Below are 17,627 nucleotides of genomic sequence, written 5' to 3'. Positions count from 1 at the left end.
AACAACCGTGAGTTGTTCAATTGACGAATGAGTAGAAGCCTCCTTGGATCGATCAGTCACACAGAACACGTTTCTCGCGTGAATATATATTTGCATTGCTGTGGTAGCAATAATAAACAAATCAGGTATACAATCTTTATATTCACACAAATGCAATCTTCCCTGTCTTGATTGTGGTTAAAGGTCTGAGTGAAAGGGTCAGTATTCTCATTGCTTTAGCAGAGCCAGTTATCAGCATGCACACAGGGGTGGATGTGTGAAAGAAGGTGAGAAGCCCACTACTTGAACTACTTAAGTCAATAGGATGCAGCCCAAGGGCACATTGACTTCCCAGTCAATGAGCGAGTTGCTATGTGTTCCAAGTCAGACTCCATTGTGAGCTTGTGCGAGGATGACAAATACCGTTGCACAAAATGGTATTTGATGTCCGACACTTCAAAGAATAATGTTTTGGCTGGCCTCCGCTCTGATTTGGGCACTCTGTGATTTGACACATCTGTTACTCTACCCATTTCCCAACAGATCTGAGGGAAGTTTTACCCCAACGCTCGACAGTTGGTTATTTGACAAAGTGCTTGTGGTTGATTAAATGGATTCAAAGTTAATCATCTTACCCGGCTATCCCATTAAGCCTTGGCAAATGGTGTTCATCATAGCTGTGGTGTCTTTTAGCATGCTAATACTCCTCTTTTTAGATTATGTCCATTTGCACGCTCAAAGAACGTGGGGAGCTAGCTGTTTCCCTTTCATCTCCATCCGAGATGCAATCAGTTTTTAACACGAGCAAAAAGCCAATTTAAGGGAGAGGATGAGAGAAGTTAATGCAAGTTATCCCTCATGCAAAAATGTTCACTGATAAAGGCTGACCTTTTGCATATAAAGGGGAAAGCGATTGAGTGTATTAATGAGTGAGTTAGTGCATCAGTGAGTGAGCAACAAGGTGGATGATTGAGTGATTGAGAGAGCCGTTGTGTGAATATGTGAGTGAGTGAGGGCAAACCACTTACAGTAAATGAATACCCAAATCTTTAACGATTATAAGCCTCCAGAGAAAAACTACACATGCCTTAGGTATTATTAATGGATAAATTCATCGCTTTTAATTCAGTAGCTGTGGCCCACCTCTGGATTTGTTGAGGATCAGGTCCTAATCAAGGTGCCTGTGGGCCACAGTGCGCAGCATCCAGCCTTGATGCACCAGCCAGAGAATGCTGATTCCTCACTTTCATTAAAGACATGTTCTGCCCTACAGCCCCTTAATCAAAATCTAGCAGCGGTCAATACTTCATCCAGGATCCATTACAGTGTCTCAGGTAAGAGCAATTACCTTTTTTGGGCGATTGCGGGGCCATTTCAGAGGAGCAGATTGCTAAGTAAATACACTGATTCATTATAGGGAGGAGGAGAGTATGAAACCCACATCTTATCTCCGACTTTTCCTAGCTTCCCCCTCCTCTGTTTCCTGCTTCAAACAGTCAATTTACCAGCTATGGCAGAAATGGAGTGATTCATTGACAGCCTTATCAACCTTGGGATACACGTGTCTTTGAACACAGGACCTGATAGGAAGTTGTCTCTCCTTGTGGTGACAAGAGTGTGAGCGTGTGTTTCTGTATGTTTGTGTATTAGGTAAGGAGCGGTTTGAGCTATTAATAGGGCCGCAATGACATGCAGAGAGGAAGTGGATGCTAGGAGCGCAAAGAGATAAATATGGAAATATGGAAATGTACGCACTGGATTAAAATTTGATGAATTTCAAACAAAATTCCACCTCCACCATCAGTCTTTCACCCGTAAGGATGTTGTGCGTGTGTGTGTATGTGTGCGTGTCACTCTAGTGCAATTAGCTTCTGAAGTCACGCTTGACTGATTGTGAAGCTTAAATCCCCGAGCCCAGAGGAAAACTGCGGTGTACAGGCCGCCTGCGCCAGAGTTGTTAGGGTTTGTAATTGCAGGTTTATTGGTTCACAGGCCGGTAAATCTGCCAGTGTACAGCTAAACGCTCCAGCGAGCTAACCTTAGCATCACCCCTGCTCACTCCCACCAACCATGACAAGTCTCAAAGCTCTGGGTTTCTCTTATATTAAGATATGAGGGCTGGGGCAGCATGACGCACAGTGCGTGAGTGAGGAGGTCTCACAAGACAAGCTGAAAAAAGGTATAACATTCAGTTTATCTCCAATCTTTTAATTCTCTAAACTAAAGTGAGAAAAAAACTCAAACACACGATATTCCCAAATGGTATCTTGATATTCCTGTTTGAATACCAGAATGGAGATTTCTGCTTTATAGGCCTACCAAAACATTTGTTGGACAAATAGGCACAAGCGAGTGGTTTGGATAAAAGAGTAGATGAGGATTGAAGAAGGCACTTCATTATCACATCAAACCATAGCTCCTTCCTTTCATGTCCCCTACTCCCCCCAAAAAAGCAGACACCACATTACCTCACTCACACATATTACCTCACTCCACTCACACACGCACGCACACGCACACACACACACCCACACCTTTTTTTGGGCTGTCTCTCGGGTGTTAATCTAATGCAAGTTTTCTATTTTTTTTCTTGGCTTTGATGTCTTTCACTCTCTCCGCCTGATCTGTCGAAGTCACCTGGGAAGAGCACACCTATTTGGCTCCCAGGCTGTCAGCCATGAGCGACAGAGGCCCGCAATTAATTTCAGCTAATCACCGCCCCAGCTTGATTACCAGCGAGAGCTGCTGACCTGAATGACATTTGTGCAATGTCTTTCATGAGTAAAAAACAGACGTGTTATGTCAAAGATAAGCAATTTGCTTTTATTTTTGTGCCAAGGGACAACAGGAGACAGCGGGAGAGAGAGAAGGGGTCGTGGTCAGGGGGAAACAGAGACAAAAGGAGGAAAAGGAGCGTAGAGAGCATGTAGAAACTTCTAAATGGCTGCTATCTAGATGCAGGGTTAATAAGGTGGTGATACTGTAGCGCGGCTGTCTCCTGCGATCACTCATAATGACTGAGGTGACTTGCTCTCTTTCTCTCTAGTCGAGGTTTAGGGTTAGGTTTTTTTTTGAAATATGGGCATGAGGCATAAGAGATTAGGGAAGTTATTACTTGGCAGGCTGCCCTGTGAATGACCTCACCGTCAAGCCAGCTTTTTTTTCTTTTCTTTTTTGAAGCTGGAGTTTAAAAGTAAATCCTTAAAAAGGTAAAACCACTTCTACATAAATAGGAAAGCAAAAGGTTGTGAATTTAATTTGTGCTTCTTTAGACATTCTCCGAACAGAGTGAAAGGTATTTGTTAAGGCGAATACTGAAGTTTATGTGATTTTTTTTAAATAATCACTGGTAGCCACTTTTCAACAGAAGCCTCTGATAAATAAGAAATTGAGATAATGGGCAGTGAGGGTTCAACATGAGATATTTCTACGTTGAGGCATAATGTGTGGGATTAATGTACTGTAAGAAGACCTTACATTTGCAATGTGCAACATCAGTATACAATGTGTAAACACGCTACATCAAATAAGACATGATGGGTATGGTGTGTAATTTGAGTTTGCGGTATGGTGCGCTTTATTGCATTTCATTTATGTGGGCCAAAAGGTTAATAAGCCACAGAGGTGATATATATCATCCATCTCACATGGGGGCCTCTGATGGAATATGTGAATCCAGCATGTAATTTACTGTCAACGCATTTCCTTTCCCTCCATCTCTCAACCCGTTGGCAACAGTGACCTCTATCTCATGGCTCCACTCCACCATAAGCAGCTCCTGCTAGCTGTATCTATTTGGTGTCAGCTGTTGCTTCCTACTAAAGTATGATTGGGGTGGCGGATGGATGTGTTTGGAGGGTGGGCGAGGGGCATGATGCATTTATTCCCGCAATAAGTCCACTCTGACGATGGCGCCTGTGTAACAGAGATATCTCACAAACTGAATATCATTCTGCGAGACATGAGAGACGAGCGTGCTGCACTGCTGTCAGTGCTGTCAGGGGGAGGGGGGGCTTATTAGGTCTGTGTGATATCTGAATGTGGCAGAATGTGACATACTGGATGTATGTTGAGAAACACATAAATAGTGACTGGACACATCATGTAATAAGAAAGCTGAGTGCATTTTACCACATAATTAAAATGGTAATGTAAACATGGCTTGTGATCCAGCGTTGATTGGTATCCCATGATTATTCTGATATTTTATGACTTATGATTATTAAGCGTTGGAATCTAAGCTTTGGAATATAGGCTGCTAGATCATCTAAGTAATAGTCTGCTGAAATCAACACATGCATGTGTGTGCCTGTAGTATGTTGACATGCATTCTCAAAAAACGATTACTGCGAATAACCAGATGAAGGTATTCATTTGAAACATTAAGCATATCATATGTTTCCTATTACTTTTAGCCACTGCTTGTCGACAGAAATGTTAGAGCTGCCCCTTCTTGCACAAATAGCTGTTAGGGTCTTGGTCAACTAGTAAATGTTATAGATTAATTATATAGTTAAATGTTGATGATGATTTCTACCTTAAAGGTCCAATGTGTAGGAATTTCATATTCATATATCGCAATCAACTCTCTCGCACCACACAATTCAAAGCACGTATTACAGCTACGGTAGCCTTCACGCTTCAAAAAGCCAGTCTCTTGCTCTTTTCAATATCCTTTTTCTTTTTCTGGGCGAAGAAGAAGACTCCTGTTCCTGAAATTTGGATTTTGAATATGTATGGTCCTCCATGTTTCCTTCTTCAAACTTGCCGGGGGCCGGGAAGCTACGATATCCATTAGCAGCACCTGTGAGTGTATCATGTGACAGCGAAAACGCGAAAGATGGAGCAGTATATCCTGTATGTCCCTTACTGGCTAACGTATTTCAAGATGGCGCATGAATATGGAGCGTCTACCCCAGTTCATGTGAATGCAAATGTAATATTTCAAGCCAAAATGAATACTTGGAATTGATGGTGGTGGTAAATATTCATGAAAAAGGACAAGTTTGTGAACGGGCAACACAGATTTTGATAATGAACAACTAAACACGTTACACACTGGACCTTTAAAGGAATAGTTAAGACATTTTGGAAAATATTTGCTTTCTTGTGTTGCTGTGAACCTCACGGTGATGACAACAATCCAGAAAGTCATTGCTTCCAGCCAAGAAATAGTCCCACACAACTTGTCATTTCTACAGTTTTGTTTTAAATACGCATTAAAGACATTACATATAATGTGTTTATTAGTGAGCTTTAGAGGTGCTTGTAGGCAGACTGCATTACTATTGGACACATACAGGCTAGTTGTTTCCCCGTTTTCAGTCTTTGTGCTAAGCTAAGCTAACTGGCCGCTGACTGTATATTTACCATATAGTCATTAGAGTGAACGTGTGCATTACCCAAAATGTTGAACTATTCCTTTAATTTGACCAAGAACTTTTCAATAATGATGATGTTTTTTTATGGTGGATCACTGCAGTGTTATTAACAGTATATCCTGTGTTTTATTGATCATGATACTGAGAGTATAATATATTATATATCTTACACATCTGTGGGAATTATTACACATTTTATATGTTTTTATCTAAAAGGCATTATTTTTTATAGATATAAGATAGACATAAGACATATCTCTCAAGCCAAACCACATGCAAACGTGACATCTAAATGGATAGATGTATACTATCTGGATGCTGTGTAAAATCACTATATTTAGGCATCTCAGCTAACATGTTTTTATTTATTTACCAAGTAAACTATGTTTTTGTATTTAAATTGCTTATATATAAATGTGTGGATGTATATAAACAGTATACACGTATTTGATAATGTTTTATTAACACTTTAAATGTTTGTTTTTGTGATTTGGACCTAATTAAGATGTTTATCTAATAATAACAACAAATCAGCTGAGATGATCTTCGGAAATCTTAATGCATTTATTTTTATGTTTTTCCAAATGTACTGTTGAATACATATTTTTACATTCAAGTTATGGGGTTCAATACTCCCTATGCATACTTCAATATTTGTTTAAAAGTTTTATAAATTGAAATGTAATCAGTTGGTTCAGTTGCCAGGGGTCGAAACAACTGTTCTAATACACTGTAAAGGGGTAGACCTTTGAGATCAGGGGTTTATAAAGGCTACTCTTCTGTCCCTGCCAGGAACACAGTGAGGGGGAGTTTGGACAAGTTTGCTTAAGGTTTGTAAAGGGCAACACACCACCCCTGCCATTGCTGTTTGGCAAGCCTCTGTGGTACTGTGTAACAAGTCTTGAATTATTCATTAAGCTTTTTCAACATTACTGCATTAACTTACATTTCTTCTGGGGAGGTAAAGCTTCTTTGCTCTCTCTCTCTATAAAATGTATTTTACTTGACTTACCCTACCCCCTTACACACACACACACAGACACACACTTCTCTCTCCCTCTCTCTCTCTCTCTCTCTCTCTCTCTCGGTCTCTCTCTCTCTCTCTCTCTCTCGGTCTCTCTCTCTCTCTCTGCATCATAGAGTATGCATTGAGCATTAAGGTAATGGTAAATCATTTTACTCTCTGTGGCCACAGTCATCAGGCCTGGTTAAGTGTAATTACTGCCAATAAAAGTGGCAATGCAGAATGGAGTCAATGGTGCGATGGTGATCGATACAGCATGCTACATTGTTGGTAGCAGAGTATCCTATCCTGATATAGAGGACAACAGTGTTGTTAGTATTGCAAGAGGACACTCTAATAAAGAGGGCTTATCCCCTTGTGTTACTGCCTGCTAATCAGAATCAGAATCAGTTTAATTGGCCAAGTATACTTCGATACACAAGGAATTTGACTTTGGTAGGTGTTAACTCTCTATACATTCAACAAATAGACGTGTAGTAGTAAGAATGTGTTAAAAATTACAACAAAAAAAAAGATTATGTGAAGAACGGATCTAAAAAAAAAAAAAAAAACATTCCATGTGTGCTATAAACAAACCTCCAGAGCCTAAAAATAGTCTTTGGATTGCTCTTTTTCCCTTGAAGTTAAAACTATGCAAATAGATGGTGTTTAAGCTCAAAGAGCAGATGATAGCTTCCCTCTAGCCAGATGAAGTCATCCTGCACTTTAACTGTGCTGTCTAAATTGTTGCTTTAAGAGCTGGAGCTGTGTTCAGGAAGCTGCAGCCCACTTAAGACTGCTGCACCTCCATCTTCCTCAGAGACAGTGCTTTTCCAATTATGGTGTCTTTGGAGGAACACTGGGTGCCTGTGGGTGTGTGTGTACAAGACCAATGTGTGTGTGTGTGTGTGTGTGTGTGTGTGTGTGTGTGTGTGTGTGCAGTACACGTGGACAATGTGTGTGATAAATGGAGGGGCAGACGTCAGCAGCCTCACAGCAGAGCCTGCAACCCTCCACTTCCTTCCAGTGATGGAGATGAGGATATAATGAGGCCAGGTTCTGCTGTTTGTTTGTGCGTGTGTGTGTGTGTGTGTGTGTGTGTGTGTGTGTGTGTGTGTGTGTGTGTGTGTGTGTGTGTGTGTGTGTGTGTGTGTGTGAGTGCGTGTGTGTGGTAATGAATCTGCTCTTCATCCTCTCGCTTTTACAGTGGCGTCTGCCTCATTCCATCTCTTCTTTAATTCATCTCCCTAGAAAACAAGCAAGCCACAGACCACTGGTCTAAACAACAACACCTAGAAACCCAGCATTAGAGTTGGAGGAAAAGCACCAGCGACATGCCGGAGTTCTTTTCTGGTTTCAGCCTAATGACCTTTTCCTTTGTTTGGTTTAGACAAAGACCAACTGAGGATGGGATACCTTCCCTGAATGATGACGTGAAAGCATTTTCTTTAAACAAAAAAGTTAACCATTCATATTTCTGTTAATGTAACAGGTTTGTCTGTTTTTCAAATGTGATACCTATAATAACCGTATTAACCGTCTTCCCATGTCAAATAAATGAAAAATGGGCTTAAGAGGGATGTGTTGAGTGCAGTAGATGTTTAAACGATATTCCACCTGTTGTCCTGTTGTACCTAAGAAAATAAAAAAAATATTTCAATCGTTATTGAATTGCCTTGTTTTCAACAGCAGGCCGGCTTCCAAGTGAGCGACGCTGGTTTGACCACTGACGTAATGTGTAATGTACGAGCACACACTCTATTTTTTAAAAGACACAATAAAATTAGCATTTAAACTTATATTTCCAACAGTGACCTCATACTGTACCAGCAGGTGTGAACATCACATCTAACCAACAGAGACTTTGTATATATATATATAAATATAAAGTCCTGGCCATTATATTAAACTAAATACTTGAACTGATATTCCATTGGTTTGATGATCTCTCACTGCATTATGTCCCGCAGCAACATCCTGTTTCAACATCACATCATTTTAAGGGAGTAATGAGAACATCTGTCTTTGATGCAGTGTTCTGTATGACGTTACATTTCATAAACTCATAACTGATTCTCTTTATCTCTTCCATTGCCTCATTTCACCCTCCAAATACCTCAGTAAACAACTTCTTGTCTCCTTAGTCTTCTTTGGTAAAACCACACGTACCAAAGCTCTGCATTATATTTGTTCAAACAATATTCTTCACACACTTTTGCCTTACAACAATTTCAAGACGTCTATCCACATTAGACTTCTTCAAACAGCATCATATCATTCACAGGCAGCCATTAAATGCTTCTTTTGCTCAATATATCTCAGGTATTTTAAATAGGTAGAGCGCAAGATCAATATCATTATTATTCCTCGTGATTCAAACTGTATAGTCAGGTCTTGCAATTTGGATATTGTTGTCCATATCCAAACATACTGGCGAAAAGATAAATTATAACTAGCAGTCAGTACATCATCCGTGGCCTTTTTTCTCACAGAGAGAAAATATTTAAAAAACAAAAAGCAGATAAGAATGAAATTCTGCACAAGATAATCACATTAGCATACACAACACAAACACACTAGTATGTTCTAAGCTCCTGATGGGGAGAAAAACAGAGGCAAATGAGGACGTTGACTCTACTACTCTGATTAAGGGCCCCTCCCCAGAGCAAGTCCTTGGAAGAGTAATGGGCAGTCGTGAACTGGCTTTACCTCCATTAACCAAACCAGCAAACATTTACATAATGTACACATAATGTGCTGATTCATTCTGTCCTGATTCAAACAAGGCTCAGATAACTCACCGTGGGTGTATCACACCATTCATCACAGCAGGTCATTTACATCCAAAAGCACTTAAGAGCCTCTGCACATATATCTTTGTCTACATACATCATGGGCTATTTTCAGAAGATTGTATAATACATTACCTCGTATCATAGTATCACATCATTCTGAGATACCAAGATGGCATCCGGCATTTCTGGCACAATATATCTGGATATAGCATTCAAGGCGTTGGCCCATTCATTCCTATGAAGTGAAGTGCATGACGTGCAGGCACACTAGAGTAGTGATGGTCAAATGAAGCTTTACGAACCACTGTCTTTATTTTCTGAGCTCACTAGACAGCGCTCTCTGTTAAAAAAAAAAAAGGTTAAAGGAATGGCAATTCAGTGTGTTTTCAACCCTTTGTTGAACAGAGAGCGCCATCTAGTGAGCTCAGAAAATAAAGACAGTGGTTCGCAAAGCTTCATTTGACCATCACTACACTAGAGACCTGCACTGGCTACTTCTGGTTTAGCGCTCTGCTAACTTGAATGGGGATTTATGATTTAAATGTGTGGCACTTTTAGACTTTTCAAATGTTATCGGACCGAATGGATCAAATTCTGATAGTGAAACGAGTCATTTTGCAGTGGATGTGACGTTAAAAAAAAAAAAAAAAAAAAAAAAATATCCACTGATTTACAGATGTCTCTTTCGGGTTGGCGAACAATTAGTGTCTCTAAATGACCTGTAGTTGTGAATGTGAGTGGTCCCCAGAGTGTAACCGGCATTTACCCAGTGCATGCTGGGATAGGCTTCTATCCCCCTCACCCTAAATAGGATAAGCAGGTACAGAGGATGGACTAATGGATGGATCATCTGTGCCTTTATCCACAACTGTCAAAATAAAAGCTCTACGGTATATAACTAAGAGATGATCCACCAGTTCACAATTATATAGTCCTTCAATCCCAGTCATAACTTCACCTATTGAAACTGCCTCCAGCATCCCACTGAACCCACTAATCGATAGGCTCCCCTGAGATCACCATCCCACGCACTTCCCTCTGTACATACCCAAATATGTTACCTAGTCACTTTTCAAGAGCCTCTCCGGGCTATAAAATGCAAGCACAGAGTGCAAATACCAGTAATGAAGGGATAAAGGTGTTAATAATAACCGCATCAGCCTCAATTCATATCACCATGTTCCGAGTTTCTATGACTCAGTGTTTTCTCCAAAACCCTCTGTCCTCTCTTGCTCTACACACACATTTACTCAGGCACCTTGCAGCAGGGCAGCACGAATTGGACACCTGATGAGATCGGAAGCGCCAGTTGTACTAACCGACTGGATAAAAGAAAGCCAGCATGGCCGCTAAACAAACAGCCTCAGCTGCTGTTTGGTCTCTGAGCACCTTCATGAACTCCATCATGAACTCCATCGATGGAAGGCAAACATAAAGCAGACAAACTTCCTCAAGTCGTCCTCACACCGCATGCTTCTGCACAGCGTTGCACAGCTGAGGAGGCGTATGTCATGACAAGTTAAGCCTTTTTACGTGTGTGTGAGTCAGGGGCTCACTGGTGGAGAGTGTGTTCACGCATAAGCATGCGCTTGAACCCAATGGGCAGCCTCTATTTTTGTTTCCCCTTGCACGCATGAGCACACAAAGGAATGGACACACACATTCACACGTCTCGAATTTAGATGAATGCTGCCATTGCCAAAAAAAAAAAAAAAAAACTGATTCAAGCTCAGACTCTAGCCCATGTGCCGAAAAGCACACACACAGTGTCCTCATTAAAATTCTCTGGATTCTGCACCAGCAGTGTGGAGTAAGTGTAAGTCCTTTCACAGATAACACAGAGAAAGCAGGCTATTGTCTTTTTATAATCCTTCTTTTGAGGGAATGTAGTGAGAAATATCAGGGAGGAGTGAGGATGTGTGTGAAAGCTTCCGTAAACTGATATCTAAAGTCCAGTGGGTTGTTTCTCACATTATCACCTGATTCTTATTATTTCACAGCCACCGACAAACTGGCATTGGCTGGCAACATTAATATCATCTGCACAATATAGCATATGGACAAACAGTACAAGGCGTTTTTTCTTTCATGTGAACTTCGGGAAACTTAGTTGCATGTTTTTTTTCTTCATCTCTGTGTTCTCAATTTATTCCGTTTTTGCCGGGCTTGTTCAGACCAATTTTAAAATGAGTTTTGAAGTGGTCCTTTATCACAACCTGTGCAGTAAATGCTGACCTGGACTGAGTAGGTTTAAGGCACAGCAATTTGTTTTTCCATTAGTCCATCAGATCAAAACATTCAGTTTCGCTCTCTCTGAGTTAATTTGACATGTTCGGGCACCATTAATTGACATGAAGATTGTTTTGTTCATCAGTGGGTCGTGGAGTTGTGCAGGATCCATTCAGCAGATTAATATTGGCGTTGCAACGAAGAATTCTTTTTTTTTTATGATTTCAATAAATTGAACGTTTAGTCTACAGAATCACAGGTTAACAGAGCCCTAGGTGGTGTCTTCAAATTGCTTATTTTGTCCAACATACAACATGAAAGGCAGAAAAGCTGCAAATCCTCACACTTTGTCGAATGATTACAAAATTATGAAAATTGTTGATTAATGCCAGTTTGATTTACAAATTGATTAATCAACGATGCTTTCAGCACAATTGAATATGTTAATATCAATAGTATGTATTTGGAAAACTGGTGATACAAGAATGAGACAGACGCAGTGTAAATTCATTAACAACAAACTGTAAATGGCAATATTTCATGCCGCTGAACTTTTTCCTCACAGTTTGTTTTTTGGTCAGTCACTTGGGTGACATTTCCCCCTCTCTAAGTCTTTTTTTAGATATATTGTGCTGGGGATGGTCAATGAACTCTCTGAGCATGCAATAAGCTGGCCCTGCAGAACTCTTAAGCCCTCCTCGATCAGTCACTCAATGAAACATTAGATGCTGCAGCAAAATGAATGCAGCAGGATTTAAATGAAAACATGGAAAAGACTCCCCTGTAGGAAAAAGAAGTGAGCATCTTAAGCTTACAATCGATCAGTGAAGGAGTTGGGCAAGGTTCTTTATTAACTTTGCCGAGGACCTTCCCCACAGACCTAACTGCAGACAAACACAACTGAAGTGTCAGCAGGTATAAAATGTGCTTAGATGGACTTCAGAGCTTTGTAAATACGTTAGCTTTGAGCTGGCTGTGAAGCTAATATCAGCACCTCTGGGCTGCAGATGTCAGTGATTACCATTAATTATCCCTTCGTCTTGACATCTGCTGCTCAGTCAACTCTACAGAAGTTCTGTCTGTCTCCTTTCTATTTTCCTTAATTTAATTTCATTGAAACTGAACAGGCTGCGGCTGCTTTTATGAAAAACGGGGCATTCTGAAGCCCACTTTGATGTTATAAAGGTGCATATGTGAATAAGATCACTCGTGTTTATTTTGAAAAATGCAAACAAGACCTTTGATTCCAGGAAGCAAAAGCAAATCAATGGTGTAAAAAGAAAACCAAGGAAGCGACTGTAGAAAGATCATTCAGGTTATAAGCCTTTTATGTAAAACATGCTGTGGCCCTGCGTCTGGTTATGCATAGTATCTTCCCTTTGCAGTAAAAACAATGGTGCACTCCAATATAACCAGCCAGTGTTATTTCTGAGACATAAAAAGAGTGATGCAAGATACATCTGAAAGAGACGGCAAACATAATTCAAGGTGTTGTTGTTGGGAGGTCCAGTTCGAAAACACCAATTTTAATACTGATTAAAAACCGTAGCTGCAAACCACTAAAAATAGCACGTACTGCAGAGGCCCATCAATTACATTCACCCCAGGGGGACAGCTATAACATTGCTCAGGAGGAATGATGTGCTTTGGCTGGATGTGCAACATGGCACAATGCTAGCTAATGAAGTACACACATACTGTGTTACAAGGCTGGATGCAAGGACATGATCAGGAGAGCAATTTAAAATGCTATTGTGTGAATACAAAGTCTGCTTAATAATATTCATTTTATTCAATATTTAAAGTTACTACATGTTTTCATTAATCCCCCTTTGTTGATTCGTTTGCATGGTTGAAAAAAGAAGGCTGCTGTTGATAGATTATATAACTATATTACATTGCATTATATTACTACTATATGTTGTTATTGTATGTTTATATTATTAATTATATTATTGCTATATCAAGGTTATTATTTCTTTTTATTCATTATTTTCCATTTCTATTATATTTAATAATATAGTGTGTGTATATTACATGTAATACAAATATACTACACTATATAATTTCTATCTATCTTATATATATATATATACTCCACACAGCATGGCTGTATACTACTGTACACACATATTTGCATGATTCACTAACGCAGTCTAAGGTGTTCTAGTTTTTCTCAGTGGCTTTGGTACTTTTCTCGAATCATTTTTAACATTTGCAAACCAGTAAGTCAATTTCTCAAAACAATTATTACAAACAGCACCACACATGGATGACCTGCAAAAGTCTGTAACTTACTCAGAATCTCTAGTCCATTCCTCAAAAGAAAAACTTGATGTCAATGAACATGTCAGCAGTGTTGGGAGTAACGTGTTACAAAAGTAACGCAATTACAGTAATGTATTCGTTTTTGCTGTAACGCAGTAATATAACGCATTACTAATTACATTTCGGTAATATTATACTCGTTACAATCTCAGTAACGCAAGTTACAATGCATTTTAACGCAACATTTAGTGGTGTATTGTTTTTTTAAGAATTCACCAACACCGCGACACATTTCTACACAGAAAGAAAATGGTTGAGATGACTGCAGAGACATTTGCGAGATGGACATTATTTTCAGGAGTTATTACGCTGCGTTGAAGTGAGCTGTCCTGTTTCTGTTCCCGTGGTCAGAGCCAGAACCAGAGACGGTACGGACAACATCTGTGTCCCAACAGGTGACGGTACGTCAGCGCGGACAGCAGTGTGTCCGAGCTGCTGACAGATATAAACATGTCGGTAATTAATGTTGAGGCTTGCTACACGTAATATCATTGCATTTTATCAGCCGTGGAGAGTAACTATGCCTGTAGTGGAATGGCTTCGAATGACGACCAAAAACGCTTGTCTTTTACTGTGACCATTTACTGTTCAATATGTTGCAGTTTTACAAACAAGAAAGTGAGCAACTTAAGCTTGACGGACATGTTGCATCTAGCGTCTCACTTCATCTCAGTAAGCTAGCAAGAGTACACAACAGACAACTTCTGTGTAGCCTACTTCAAAATAAAAGCACTTCCTGTGATGGTTCGCAGTAAAACTAAGTTACTGTTAAATAAGGTTGTGTACCTTTTCACACATCAGCTGTAAATCAAGTACTGTAAATAATGTAAATAGTGAGTTTTAATCACACTATAACTGACCATTTCCTTTAGACTGTTTTAAACTAAACAACATGAATTTCCTATTCAAGTGCTATAAACAAACATTTTACAACAATGCTGTACTTCAATACAATGTATGGTACTTTTAATTGAGTATTTTTATTTTCTCCTACTTGCCTATTGCATGTTTTTACTTATCTATTGTCATAGCTTTAGTTACTTTGCATATTCATATTAATTATACAAAATATTATGAATAATCTATGTTGTATTAAAGTGGATAAAGAGGAGACTTTATTGATCCGGTGGTGAAATTCACAAGCTAGCTGCCAAATCAAACTTCCGCTGTTATTTTGGTGAAAGTAACTCAAAAGTAATGCAAGAGTAGTGTAACACATTACAATTCAGAGACAGTAATATTGTAATATAACTAATTAATCTCAAATGACAGTAACTAGTAATCTATAATGTATTACATTTTGGAAGTAACTTGCCCAACACTGCATGTCAGTGCCATCAGAATGTCATGTCTTGGTGTCATTATTCAAAAAGAAGACGCTTAGTTTTGTCAAAAAGCTCGATGGCCAATTGCACATTTTCTCCGATGTTGTCGGACTTGAGAAGCTCCAGTCTGACGTGACAGCCAGCTGGTGGCGGCCGGGATCGCTCGCTCGCTGGCCGACCAGTGATGCTCACTGACCCCGCTGTCAGCTGGAAGTCTGTCAGTAGACTCATGGACAATCGGTTGTTTAAATAACAAAACACAGTTATCCATTATAAGATAAACGGCAACGTGCGGTTATCTGCCTTTCGCAAAAGCTCCACAAGCGATTGCGAGCGTAACGTTAACGAGCTGGTTGGATGACACACACTCACACATTCATTGTATAAAACATTGCTTGCCAAAATCTGCTCAAACTTTTTTATTTACACGAACAAAACTGTTAGTTGTTGTCATTCAGAAAAAAAAAAAAAAAAAAAACTGTAAATGTCATCTATCAAATTTCTATAACTTCTTCTTTAATTTTTTGTTGTTTAATCCAAAAAGTTCCTTATCGGTTTTGTGTTTTCATAATTCCTTATCTTATTTATGATACCTCAAATACACTGTTTGCAATTTTAGTGCATCAGCAGCATAAAAAACTCTGACCTCAAAATGAAGCTCATTGAGGAGCCAAACTCCCTGATTATCCTCAGGTCTGTCTCTTGTGTGTTATCTGGCTTCATTTCCACGTCTGCTTCTCCGGCTCTTTAGTGCAGCCAAGGTGAAATGGTGCACGGAGGGAACAAGGTCTCTGACTGTCAGCTACTGAAATACATTCAGCCCCTGCTCTGCTGCTCCACTAAAGGCCTTCCGCAAGCTTTTCTAAACAAGTTTCAATTCCACAACCTTTGCCCGTGTCAGTCCAAATAAACAGATTCAAGGATGTGGCTCACACACCGAGGGGCAAGAATAAGACAGAGACAAGAAAGAAAATGTGGGGAGAGGAGAGGAGAGGAGAGGAGAGGAGAGGAGAGATGTTGAGGTAAGAGCTCTAGTGCATCTCATTTAGTGCCACAAATGTTCTGCTCCACTACCTCTTTCTTTCCTCTGTGACTGAAAATTGGATGTTTGGCAACAAATTAAGAGAGGCCATTGATTATATTCAATTTATATAAGATTAGACAGCAGTATTTACTTTGCAGCTTGGCATATAAAAGAAAGCAGGGATTGCGTACTACTGAGGGAGCGGAGACTGAAGCAGTAGAGACAATTTAAGGACGCAGCTTACAGATCTTTCAATGGCACCAAACGCATAATTTAAAATGTATCTCAGCAGGATTTTTTGAAGCTCAAACAGTAAGACTAGAGATCTTCCTTTGATACAGCTGATTACAATACACCTACATATTACTCATTGGATATAAGCTCCTACTTGTTGGAGGTTGTCTGAGGGTCTGGCTGTAAAAAGGGAAGCGACTCCCCTGTCTCGCCACTCCTCGACCACTCACGAGGAGAAATAGGACAATCAATGCTGAGTCAATAAAAACAATAGCACTAAATCACTGTTTTCTTTGATGAACGCTAATGAGCCTTCACCGTTTGCCGCACAGATACTTTAAAAATAGAAAGACTGCACTTACAACACTTACAGTCGATGGCTGTGTCAGGATAACAAAAGCGTTGTAGCTTAATTAACATTCTCAGGAGAGCGCAGGGGTGTCTTTGGATGCTCTACCTACAAATAACTACATTTTCATTTACAGCAGGAATTTGGAACACTGCTGTATTGGGCTGTAAGGTTTCATGTTGTTGCACACTGATCAGCACTAACTATCTGTGCTGCAGCTGCCTGTGTTCATAGGTGGATTTTTCTGCATTTAAGAAATTGAAAGCATTTCAGGCAAAATAACATTCCAGCACTTGTTTCATTTCCCATAATATATATATATTTTTTTCCTAGCACTTAAAAATGATTTCATACTAGAGCACATATCCTGGTTACAATTTAAACGCTAACTTTGCCCTAAGCTTCACACTGCTAAGAGACTGACTTTGTTGCATAAACAGATGAATGATGAATAGAAACCTTGTCAGGGTCATGGCTGTCTGCTGAAATGTGTCTTGCAGAGACTTAGGAAGGAGACACAGCGACACCGTGGCCAGTCCATCACACAGTAACACAGATACAGACTCTGATAGTCCTACCTTTGGGCATTTACCATTTTAGTTACCATTTTCAGTATGCCTCATTTGGATGCCTTTGTGAACCAGGAAGAAACACATAATAACAGAGGGATATATTCTTTTTAATCATCACACTTACAGTAGACGTCCACCCTGATGGACTTGATGGCAGGGGATCCAAGGCCGTTTTCAGCCTTGCAGTAGTAGCGACCTCCCTGGGTCCTCAGGATCTTTGCAATGTGCAGCGTCTCATTGAACACACTGGAGTCCTGGAAGCGGTCCGACACACTGCCTGCTGTCTTGGTCCATCGGATCTGGGAAGTACAAATGGTAGAAATGATTATACTTTCCGGTCTGATATAGAGGGAGACTGTCCAACACAGCTTCAGGTAGGAAGTAGATATAGGGCCCTATCTTGCACCC

General features: G+C 40.0%; 1 protein-coding gene across 1 annotated transcript in view; it reads right to left on the bottom strand.

Annotated features, from left to right (window-relative positions):
* The window catches only part of LOC144533769 (MAM domain-containing glycosylphosphatidylinositol anchor protein 2), a 187,025-nt gene that overhangs the window by 97,821 nt on the left and 71,577 nt on the right, over nucleotides 1-17,627 (bottom strand). The window contains exon 3 of the mRNA XM_078275320.1: nucleotides 17,344-17,518. Coding sequence (XP_078131446.1) covers nucleotides 17,344-17,518 — 175 coding nt within the window. The remainder of the gene's footprint in view (nucleotides 1-17,343; nucleotides 17,519-17,627) is intronic.

This window comes from Sander vitreus, chromosome 18 (genome assembly GCF_031162955.1).
Source record: "Sander vitreus isolate 19-12246 chromosome 18, sanVit1, whole genome shotgun sequence".
Classification (NCBI taxonomy): Eukaryota; Metazoa; Chordata; class Actinopteri; order Perciformes; family Percidae; genus Sander; species Sander vitreus.
Note: the sequence above shows the minus strand (reverse complement) of the source record. Positions and strands in the feature narration are given on the sequence as shown.